Genomic DNA, 11,207 nt, shown 5'->3' with positions numbered 1-11,207 from the left:
ATTGAACTACGAATTGTACATATATGTGTGTACATAAAGAGACTGAAGCATCGTGTTGGACCGCCCGCCTACACGAGCCCACGGTAATAAAAGGGATTTATCGATGCCGCAAAATGGTGAGGCTTTTCGTTCTCTCGCGCCCCTCCTCTCTCTATCTCCGAACCCCTGAGTAACCTCGTACTTCATTTTGCCGATATTAAATGCTGTAAATTCGCCGGTGAGCATTAACTCGAGTACGCGCGTCTGTATGTGTGTGCACAGTGCAAAAAATTGTAATAATTCCTAGTGAGAAAAAGCGAATAAGACTCTGAGTATGATTGTGTAACGTCGCAGTGAAAAATGCATCGATTCTTTATGAAGTAAATGTGGGGAGATCTAATGGATTTCGCTATTAACAAAACGTTTCAATGAGACAGGAATGATCCTAGAGATGGGAGCTGAATGAGGCAGAGAACTAATTATATACATAAACTGCGTGACGAAAAATCAGACAACGTTTTTCGTTTATTCGGCAAATAAATTCCTGAGCGACCCCAAGCATATTTCTCTGTTCCAAAGGCTAAAACATATTTTTCAGGGTTTTCATAAACGCGTAATAAAAGCAAATTTATTGAATCAACACCTTTTCTTTTTCAGGGTATATGTTGGGGGAATATTATCATAGAAATTTCGATTTGCCTGCAATGTGGCTAGAGAACGTCACTGAGCACGTCGCCTGTAACAGTGGGTCACCTTGAGAGATTTCTCGTGAGGGGTTTCTTACACCACGTGACTGGTTTCTTTTGGCTCGACTGCTACCCATTCCGAGATAAAGCACCACACGCTCACCCGCTTGTACATGCTTCGTGTGCCAAACCGTTAGCCGTGCATGAATATACCCATGAAATAAGTATTCACGAACCATTTTCAGTTTTATCATTCGCAAGTGCACCAGCTTACCGGGGCGTGTGTCTTTTCCCTGGGGGAATCGTTCTGGCATTGCGAAAATCTCTTGCGAAATACTAACACACATTTGCGCAGGGATGTACAGGTTGATGCAGAATTTCGTGACTTTTATCTCGGGGGCTTTGAATTCTGAGCTGAAACACCTTTGGAAGTTCAACATTTCATAGCTCGACGGTGTTTCGTCGGAGCGAAAACTTTCAAAATACTTTTCAACTCAGCATTTCATCCTCTGCTCAGTCCAGTATCGTTCTATTTTGTTTCACCCTGTATATAAAGGTGCGCACCCTTACATTATCAAAGGGAATGCATGTGTGTAGCAACTTGTGCAGTAGATCGCTCGGAGCTGTCGTGTGTCACGTATAAGTTCGCACGTACGCGCAGCATATAAGAAGGCAGGTTAAGGGGGTTGTGGATACACAAATTCGTAATATTCGTAAACCGTGTGGATCGCCGCGATACCTCCCCGGCTTCCAGCAAAAAAAAAGCCTGAAAAGCGAGAAATTTCTCGGTAGACAGAAACATTCGCGTGTGCATACCAAAACTAGTACACGCAGTCGGACTACTATTCGCTTCTTTATATTATGGTTCTCTACGAAATTCAATGCATACGAATACCTACGGAAGTACGGTTAGGTGGAGGGTACAAAATTGCTTATCTACTGAGAAATTAAAATGAAATTAGCTTTCAACGGAATTATATAATTTGATTTGTGTAGTATATCCGATTACTCCTCGGGTCAAAGGGTACATTCTACATATTGCAATAAAGTAACGAGTATTTTTTGGATCTCTTGACTGCAGTAACAGCTTCTTTGGGGAGTGAAGCTTTACTACAAATTTGCTAAAACTTCCTTCTCGTATCTGGTCATTTCTACTGAAATTCCAAATTGGAAAAGCGAAGCAATACAAGGAGCGCCATTTTGATAAATCTTCCGTATTGTAAGCCATTTCTATTTTCTGTTTCATTTCGTTATTTATGAAATGTCGTGGTTGAAATCTCCTTTCTACAATAATATCTATTCTCGGAATAACTTCGCGCTGGTTAATCAAACTCTATTTGTAAAGGGTCTATTCTAATTGGAATTTTCAAAAAATCGATTTTTTTTATTACATTTTTTCAAAGTATACATATTTAAGAGTATTGAAAGTGAAAAAAGTACTAAAATTTTATAAAGATAGCGTGGTACCGCGTTTGTTTAAACGCGTTTTTCTCAAAATCACGTTATTCGAGGGCTCATTGATAAAATATCCGGAACTGTTCAACCGATCCTTATCGAAATTTTACCACGTGTTCTTTATGACTATAGCTATAGCGTATATTATAAGGATTTTGAAATTTTGTGTGAACTATTTTTTTTTGCAAAAAACGATGAAAAATGCTTTTTCGTAGATTTGGAAAAACGACCGCCCTTTTGTCATTTTTGAAAAAATTAAAAATCGTATGATATGCGCTATAGCCTATTGAATCTTAAAACATGTTTTTCTGAGATCATCAATTCCAGAGATTTTATCAACAGCGCACACTACCCATCTTTTTTTAGACCTGTCTTCCCCCCCATTTTTCTGTACGAAAACTGAGTAAAATAAAAATAAAAATACAAATTTTGTGTATTTCAAGAGTGTATTTTTCGGCCTAAAGCTTTCTATATCCACATTTATAATTTATACCGGTCAAAAAAATTTGTGAAAATAGTCTTTTCAAAATAGCCCATCCAATTAGAGTATACAGATCCCTTAAATGATTCTACGTCGAATTATATCTGTTCCCAGGCATATCTAAACTCGTCTTTCGATCTTCGTAAATATGTTTCATTCGAAAATTTTTCATTCCAAATGTCCTAGTTCGTAAATCATATCAGAGATAATCTCATATTTCGAATTTATTCGAAATGATAGAACAGCTCAGCTGGCTTGTCAATTACTATCGACATTACATACCCCTCGAAACAGAGAGAGTTTTTATATGCAGAGATTGACTTTAAAAGCACTCTGGAAATAAAAACGAATTTATTTCGATGAATCATACGTTAGAGCCGATCAAATGGTTTGCGCTCGCCAGAGGTCCACATGTACTTACATACGAACGCCCTGGGTGCTAAAAATCACATGAACATTCCAGGTTCGCCGCGTCATCGAATAAAAAAATAAAAAAAATAAAAACGATGTTCCCCTGATCTAACGAAAATTGGAATGAACGATTTTATTGCATCCTGAGCTACATTGGTACTAAAATCTCCTTAGTATTGGCTTTATATTGTGGAGGCATGCTCGACCGTACCACTCCGAAGTATACCGGGCTGCATACCCGTAGGCGTTCCGGTCTCATTATTTTATTTTTTATACGTATTCCGCTCTCGTTCAATAGCTTCATTACATTTATTATAAATTTGTATAGCACACTTTTTACAGCATTTTCAATTACGTTTTTCATCCGATCGATAGAACTTTTTATTTTAATATCATGAACTCGCATTGGAATGGAATTGACAAGATTTCTCTAATAAAACAAACAAAGCGGCAAGCACAGTCAGCATAACTTCGTTTGACTTAACCTGACGCTGAAAAATAGTGAATTGTTGGTGACAAAATGGCTCTTGTTGACGTTGACGGGCATGCAGTATTAAAATTAAACCGTTAAGCCTCGAACGTCAAGGGCGGTGAAGCGTTTCTTCCTCTCTCATGGAAGCCAACTAATTTTATTCGAAAATCCCCGTTCATTTATCTCATATTTATGGGTGTACGAATACGGGGAGAGAATCGCCGGTAAGTCCGGAAAAATGCGGCTCTGTGCGTGAATTTCGCAAAAAGTAAAAAAAAAAAAAAAAAAGAAAGAAAAACAGAAAAAAACACTATCAGGAAAACCATGCATGAAGGGAATAAAAAATCATTCGTATTTTTTACCTTCGACTCGCTCCTCCTCCACGCTACCGACGAGCCCACTGAATTTTTCAACAAGCATGCAAGCGACTAATCCGCAATTAAATGCTGCTCGATTCACGTAAAGACACGCTGGACCAGTTGGACTGTGCTCCGAACGTTTTAATCCTGTTTTTTTCTCAAACCATCCTCCGCCAAGTGGAATCAACAGCGAGACAACATCAGCAGTATCATACGAGTGCTCGAGGATCCTCGAGCATCCGACTGATAAAACAAATAGCGTAAATAAATAACTCCCCGCCTCTATATTCTCATGAGCGTTCAACGATACGTGCACCGCACAGTTTCAAAAAGGCTGCACACTCGTTTACTCGTTTTATTTAACTTTAGCCAACTTTTATTCCGCTTTTATTTTATTGGAAATGTACGTATATATTGTTGATTCTGGGCATATCCTTTTTCGACTGATTATTTTCATGAAAATCATCATTCAAAATCACTCAATCGAGCACCGGGTACTCGATCATTATTTTATGATTGATTATCGACTTTTATGGAGTTTTGGAGATTTTGTAGGACACTCCGATATTTCGTGAAATAACTTTTTCACCAATTGAACATTTTCGCATAAAAGGTGTGATCATGAAAACGTATCACCGCAACAAAAAAATTTGATCAATCATCTTCGTGAATCAGCCGAAGAATTAATTGGTAATCGGTAAATTTCACAGCGCTCGCGAGCTACTTTTTTTCTGTCGTCTTTAGTAAGCGGAAAAAAGTAGCAAAATTTGAGCAGTGTTGGAAAAAGCATACCGAAACGCTGGAAAAAGGGCTTCTCTCCCGCACACTCGCACTTGTATACACAGACGCTCTCCGATGAGTCCACCACGTAGATAGACAAACGTGCGAGTCGTACGCGGCGCGGTGCCGTAAATTCGTTGGAAATTCACTAGTGCACGAGCCATTAAAAGGGCGCTGGTTGGCGGTGTTGGGAACTCATAGATCTCAGTCGTGGTTCACCGGCGAACATTGGCGATCGCTTTTCTAAGTTCCTCTTTCCCTTTCTGTCGAGACTTCTCGTTACGTTATATGTGCGATTACGTGGGAAAGTTAAGTGTGCAGTGAGAAGCTCACTGCCAGACCTGATCGGTGAGAAAGAGCTTCGATTGCCTGCGAAATTATGTCTATACGATGTCCTCAACGTTCCAAATGATATTTATAGGATTCGCAGGCCATGAAAAATTCTGGTCGGAAGTGGCCTCAGCCATTTATTCTTTCGGAGCTTCATTGGCTTCAAATTCGTAAATGAATGAGGCTCAAGAGTCTGCTTACGCTTCAGAATTTGAAGTTTCAACTGTTGCCACCAAACACAAACGCCATTTTCAGGACACTCTGTAAACTGTGAGAGAATTTCAACACACCCGAGATGAATTTATGTGTGGATGTGGTCTCGCTGGTAGGAGAATATAAGGCTTTGTCCAAGGTACTGGAAGAAACCGTCGAGGTTTCACGTGACGTGACCAAAATCGTTAAACACAATCCCACAGTGTACTAAGGGGCAAAGCCCAGGATCGAGGCTGGCCAGAAAACGTGTAACCAACCTATGAACAAACCCCCGTTTAATTCAATGTCTCGGTCGGAAAAGGAAGCTCGTACTAATACCCTCGATCCCTCAGTTTCGATCCATTTTATCGCCGATTTTTATAAAGCCAACATTACGCGCATTCATCCTGTCTTTCAATTTTATTCTCCCCTCCATTATTTCGCTCGTTCGACCATTTTTTTTTTGTATACGAAAGCTCAAATTATAGCAACGAAGAAATATAAATTACGTCACACACACACACACACACACACACACACACACACACACACACACACACACACACACACACACACACACACACACACACACACACACACACACACACACACACACACACACACACACACACACACACACACACACACACACACACACACACACACACTGATTTAATGTTTCAATTCCATTTTGATAAATTTAAACATTTCACAAGTGTCTGTCAGAGAAACAGCAGATTTCTCGTGGGATTATGAATATTTCCAATTCATATCAATAGCCGCATTAAAATATAAATATCATGATTGATTTGCTCAGTTCCGAACAAAGTTTCACCGTAAATTTGGAACTTAGTAAGAAACACGAAGACGTAGCTCGTGAAGAATTGGTACAACGACGTCGCGAAGCTCGGAAATTTCAATGTTTCACCGACGATAATATAAGAGTGTATTTTATTCAGGTGCCGGACCGTCGGCCCTACTTGACAATAAAAGAAATCCCCTTAATTACCGCCACCAGACTGATTTGATTCAAATGCCTCGCAGAGCAATATACACGCCGCACTAAATTATTCCATCGGCATTGTGCGCATTTTAATGAATGGCTTTGCCAACTTCGAACTCGAAGATACATAAAACATTGTTTGTAATTAGTTTGGCCGCCGCGGCAACGGCCAGCTCTACATTCCTCCCGTTCCCCGTACGTATATATACGTGCGCAAAGTAACGTCCCCTATATCTATGTACATTTCATCTCATTTTGGTCATAATGACGAAAGTGTGAGTTCACTCCCATTTTAATCGTCAGAGTTTATCATAACCGTGTCTTCCGAGGTCGGAGGTCGAGCTGCCTTATGTAATAATCATTCTCATTTATTTTGATAATTAAAAAACCGCGTTAAAATCATTTTTGAGATAAAAGAGATCCGGCAGAGATGTTTTTTCATTACTTTCCGGTTGCAAGTAAGATTGGCACAAGTAATTATTTCTTTCTCGTATTGCTTCCAATCGGAACAATTTTCTCGTCGTCGAATTTACTCGGAGATGGTTCCAACGATCGAAAACGCTCCTGAATCGCGAAATCCATTTTCTTCCATTGAAGAAGAAGTTAAACATGCGTCCCCGTGGAGTCTTGAATGATCGAAACTGTCGGAGCTTCCGGTGTGATCGAATTCGGCAAATTGTCATGGCCGAAAACTACGTTCCCGTAGTTTTTATGCAACATTTCTTTGAGAGTATTCGCATGCTCGATATCCCGCGTTTCACAAACTACTTTAACAGCAACTGTAAATACGTCCGACTTTATCCACGCTCTTTCGTGCATAATGTCTTTTATCGAAACGCCGATTCCTGCCAACATCTTACACAATTCGGCTATTCCACCTGGGCGGTCCGACACTGTCACTGTGAATTTGTGCAGCCTCCCTTCGGCCGCCAGTCCTCGCTCTAAACACCGGCCTAAGATCGTCGTGTCGATATTTCCACCGCAGAGTAATATCACCACTCTAAAAGTGAAAAATCAAAAAGTCTGTCAATTTCACCACTGAAACAGTGTATTATTCCACGGACCTTTTTCCCTTAAGTTCGTCGAGCTGTCCAGCGAGAATCGCGGCAAGTCCTGTTGCTCCTGCCCCTTCAACGATGCATTTTTCACGTTCTACGAGTCTTAGTATCGCTCTAGCAATCCATTCTTCATTGACGATAACCAATTTGTCGATGAGAGGATTTGCGGTCGCGTAAGCGTTGTAGCCGACCATCGGGACTGCGAGGCCATCCGCTAGGGTCGAATCGATCGGTATGAAGCTTGGTTTTCCAGCCTCTCGAGCTACCGAAAAACTTGGACACCTTTCGGATTCGACACCCTGATTATTTGCAACATTTTCATTATCTCGCATCTTTCAAGTCTCATTTTTCGCAGTTGTTTGAACGGTATTTGAAAAAAATAATAAACTAAAAAGTTGTCAAATGTTATAGTTTCTATACACGGAACACAAAATTACTCACTTCATGTCCAATGAGGATCAGTCATCTCTGAATTATTGTTTAATAATATCGATGAACTTACGATTACGGTCACTCCAGGACTCAGCGTTTTCAAAGCCGTAGCGACACCAGCGACGAGTCCACCTCCACCGACGGGAACTACGACTGCATCAATGTTAGGCACCTGTTCAAATATCTCCAAACCTAAAGTCCCCTGACCTGCCATTATATGTGGATGGTCATATCTAAAAACGAGTCGAGGAGAGTTTTACAGCAATCGTTTCTTAACCCTCCAGCTCTATACGATGGTGAGAATCTGCATAGATTTTTTAAATTTTTCTGGATTTTATGTAAAGCACAATCTGAAGTTCGTTCTCCAATGATGGAAAATCATTTCAGAACATGTAGGGGTTTGGAAATCGCTAGTGAAAAATTTAAATCAGACTCAAGACGGTGGAACAAGTGTTTGAAAGTAGGTGATGAAAATTTGTGCACAATCATATAAATGAACGTTAATGAAAAAGAATACAATTAAATATAATCGATAATGAACGTGCGAATTTATAGAATTGACTAATTTTTATGTTCGTGATTTTTCTAGTGTTTTTTTTTTTTTTTTTTTTTTTTTTTTTTTTTTTTTTTTTCAATAGCGAAATGAGCAAGTTCGTTAACCCGCCATTTATGTAAATTTTCACTGTAGTTTAGTTGGCGATTTCAACTCTTGAAAAACCGGCGCGGTGAGTAGAACACTTCGCACTTGACCCAAGCACATTTTCATAAAACAAAAAGCGTGAATGAAAGAATGGTGCTTCCCCTTCTACCCTTCAGCCACGTCACTTAATCATGGCAAATGCATTCATGCTCGAGAAAACGGAATAACAGGAGAATCGTCGTTCCACGTGGCCTTAAAATCCCGATTTTTTTCTTCTTAGTTCGGATTTTGGTCCACTTACCCGTTTATGTAGGTCAAACCGTGCTCTTTGGCTTGCATGAGTGCTATTTGCTTCGCCTCTGCCATGTTGGCGCCCTCAACAATCACATTAGCCCCGTACTGGCGACACGAAGCGATCTTCATGATTGGCGCGACGATTGGCATAACTACGGTCACAGAAATTCCGAGCCTCGAGCCGTGATAGCAAAGCGCGAGAGCGTGATTCCCCAACGATGCGGAAATCACTCCTTTCTGTTTGCTATCCTCGGAAAGCATCAACAAAGCATAACGAGCCCCACGCTCTTTGAAGCTACCCGTTACTTGAAGAAAATCCTTTTTCAGGTAAAGATCCACACCCGTTTCGTCGGACAAACGTGATTGCTGCGAAATAATCATTTCGGGATAACTCATTCATCAATTCATTGGATTAAGGGCGCTCGAAATCGTCGAAAAAAATTGAATGTGACGAGATTCAGTCTTTTCATTCAACGATGTTTCTGGTTTCGTCAGCCAAACTAATTTCTTATACAATTTCAAAGAGTTTGCAACCATTTCTCGAATATTCAACTTCAATGGTCAATTGATGAAGATGCAATTGCACTAAAATTTCACCACAAATGATTGTTGAAAGTATCAAAATATTATCAATTTTGTTTAAGGGCTCTTGTACACTTGTGATGGGCGGAAAAATCGAAAATTTTTTTATTAGATAGTCCTCAAGTACAATGTCTGAAGGATATTCTCACCAAATTTCACAAAGATCGGCTACTAATTCACGATTACTAAAAAACTATTAATCTGGTGCATACCAGATTTATACCACTTATTTATTATAATAATCGCTCGGGTCTGAACAAAGACTTTCGTACCTTGTTGGAAAAAAAAAATTGCAACAAAAAAACCGAAAATTTAGCACTTCGAAAAATTAATTTTTTGTTTAAACTGTCGCCATTTTTTTTTTAATTCGAAATTTTTACAAATCCTTCGTTCAGGTTCAAACTATTATTATAATAAATAAGTGGTATAAATTCGGTATGGATCGGATTAATAGTTTTTTAGTTATCATGTCTACCGCCACTGCTGCTCAAAAAAGGTGCTCTGCAATACAGCTGGAGATGCGCCTTTCTGAGAAATATTTTGATGAAAAAAATTGTACAAGTACATGAACAAATGTACTAATGAATGTGGTGTTCACAGTTTTTTAATAAATATTTATTTTCTTGGCGAAAAAAATCAAAAGAAAATCACGTTTTTTTGTGCAAATGCATACAAGGCCTTAAATATTACTTCTTGATTTTTATTTCAATATGTGGACTATTGGACAAAAAAAAAGTAAAAGTTATCTTCATTGGGAGTAATCAGTGATATGTACACTTATTTAATTACCACACACGGTGTATTGATGATGCCACCTTTGATTTTGAAGGCTGCTGAACTGACATCTTCAAAGCTAAGGACTTGAGGCTCGTTCTCCACGCAGAATGGATCGACCAGTTCATTTTTCTTTAAAAGAGATTTTACGTTAATTCAAAGGAAATCTCAGATAGAAAATAATTTTAGGAAAAAAACTCATTCACATGTTCTTAGAATAATTTTTTTTAAATGGTAAAAAAGTGAAACGAAAGCAGCCAGAAAATGATGAATTTGAAGCAGATTTTGAAAACACTTCGTTATCGATATTTTCAATTTTGAAATTCAGTAACAAAGCCAGTTTGATATTTTAGCTTAAAAATTACTTCGTTTAATATAACTTCAGATGCACAATTTCGTCGGGATTTTCTCGCTGCCGAATTCTTATTCTTCATTTCAGCCAAATCGGGCAAAGTTCTTTTTTTTCTCGTGTCACCCATAACTTTGTGTCGTTAATTTGCGGACTTTATGAAACGTGATTCCTAATGAATCGATGCACTCTCTCCGACTGGAGGTTGACTACATGATGGTACAGAAATTTTTGCACATTGAACTAGCCCCGAGTACTCCGAATGACCTGATCGGTTTATCTCCCGGTCATTTATCGCCAGAACCTTCGAACTCTTATTGTCTCCTTAACGAATATGCCATTTTCGCAAACTGCTGCATATTTCATTCATCGACGAGTGGAATTTTTATCTCCGATGATGCAGAGTATCCGAATTATCTCAGTGCTAAGCGAGCTATTTTAGATCAACCCGTAAACTAATTTACACATTCGAAATCGCTGAATGACATGAAGGAATAAAGGAAAATTTAATAAACCTCGATTTTCCAATTTGACGATCAAAAAAATGACTTTTCGGTCTTCATCCATTTCTTCAGATGATTTTTTGTAAACTCTATAGTAAAAATAATAAATTATATTGATTTATAAAGAATTCTAAAATTTTACCGGATTTCGAGAAGTGTTGAAAAATACACCTAAGCTCTTCAGGTCTGAAGTGATTTGCATATCAAAAAACTTACCAAAATCCCCTTCTCCATCAAAGAGTTGCTCAAAATTGAACACTTCCAGTCGGAGATCAACACTTTACGAGTATTTACGATACACTGCACCTTCAAAAAGAATCTGAAAGAGTACTCTTTTGACTTTCTACTGTGTAACCCATATATCTCAATGATATCAACGAGTCTACAATTCAATCAGTTACACAGCCGAAATAACGCGGAAGTCCCG

At 38.9% G+C, this 11,207-nt stretch overlaps 1 protein-coding gene across 1 annotated transcript; it reads right to left on the bottom strand.

Moving 5' to 3' along the window:
* Window positions 1-5,796: 5,796 nt before the first annotated feature.
* On the bottom strand, window positions 5,797-10,485 carry LOC122409493 (L-threonine dehydratase catabolic TdcB-like). The gene is made up of 6 exons (XM_043417110.1): window positions 10,294-10,485; window positions 9,944-10,060; window positions 8,580-8,938; window positions 7,709-7,871; window positions 7,213-7,505; window positions 5,797-7,148 (listed from the first exon to the last, which is right to left on the bottom strand). Exons 1-6 carry the CDS (start codon window positions 10,405-10,407, stop codon window positions 6,752-6,754), a joined length of 1,443 nt encoding a protein of 480 aa, XP_043273045.1. The 5' UTR covers window positions 10,408-10,485; the 3' UTR covers window positions 5,797-6,751.
* Between the last annotated feature and the right edge of the window lie 722 nt (window positions 10,486-11,207).

Source organism: Venturia canescens, chromosome 4, assembly GCF_019457755.1.
Source record: "Venturia canescens isolate UGA chromosome 4, ASM1945775v1, whole genome shotgun sequence".
NCBI classification, from domain to species: Eukaryota; Metazoa; Arthropoda; class Insecta; order Hymenoptera; family Ichneumonidae; genus Venturia; species Venturia canescens.
The sequence above is the reverse complement of the archived record's forward strand: the minus strand, read 5'-3'. Positions and strand labels throughout refer to the sequence as shown.

Bases quoted from the DNA above. Each gene is read 5' to 3' on its own strand.
- LOC122409493 (XM_043417110.1), bottom strand. From the start codon at position 10,407: ATGGGTGACACGAGAAAAAAAAGAACTTTGCCCGATTTGGCTGAAATG. The intron at 10,061-10,293 runs GTAATTTTTAAG...TCTCTTTTAAAG, and splicing joins CTGAAGTTATATTAAACGAA to AAAAATGAACTGGTCGATCC. The intron at 7,149-7,212 runs GTCCGTGGAATA...TTTCACTTTTAG, and splicing joins GACGAACTTAAGGGAAAAAG to AGTGGTGATATTACTCTGCG.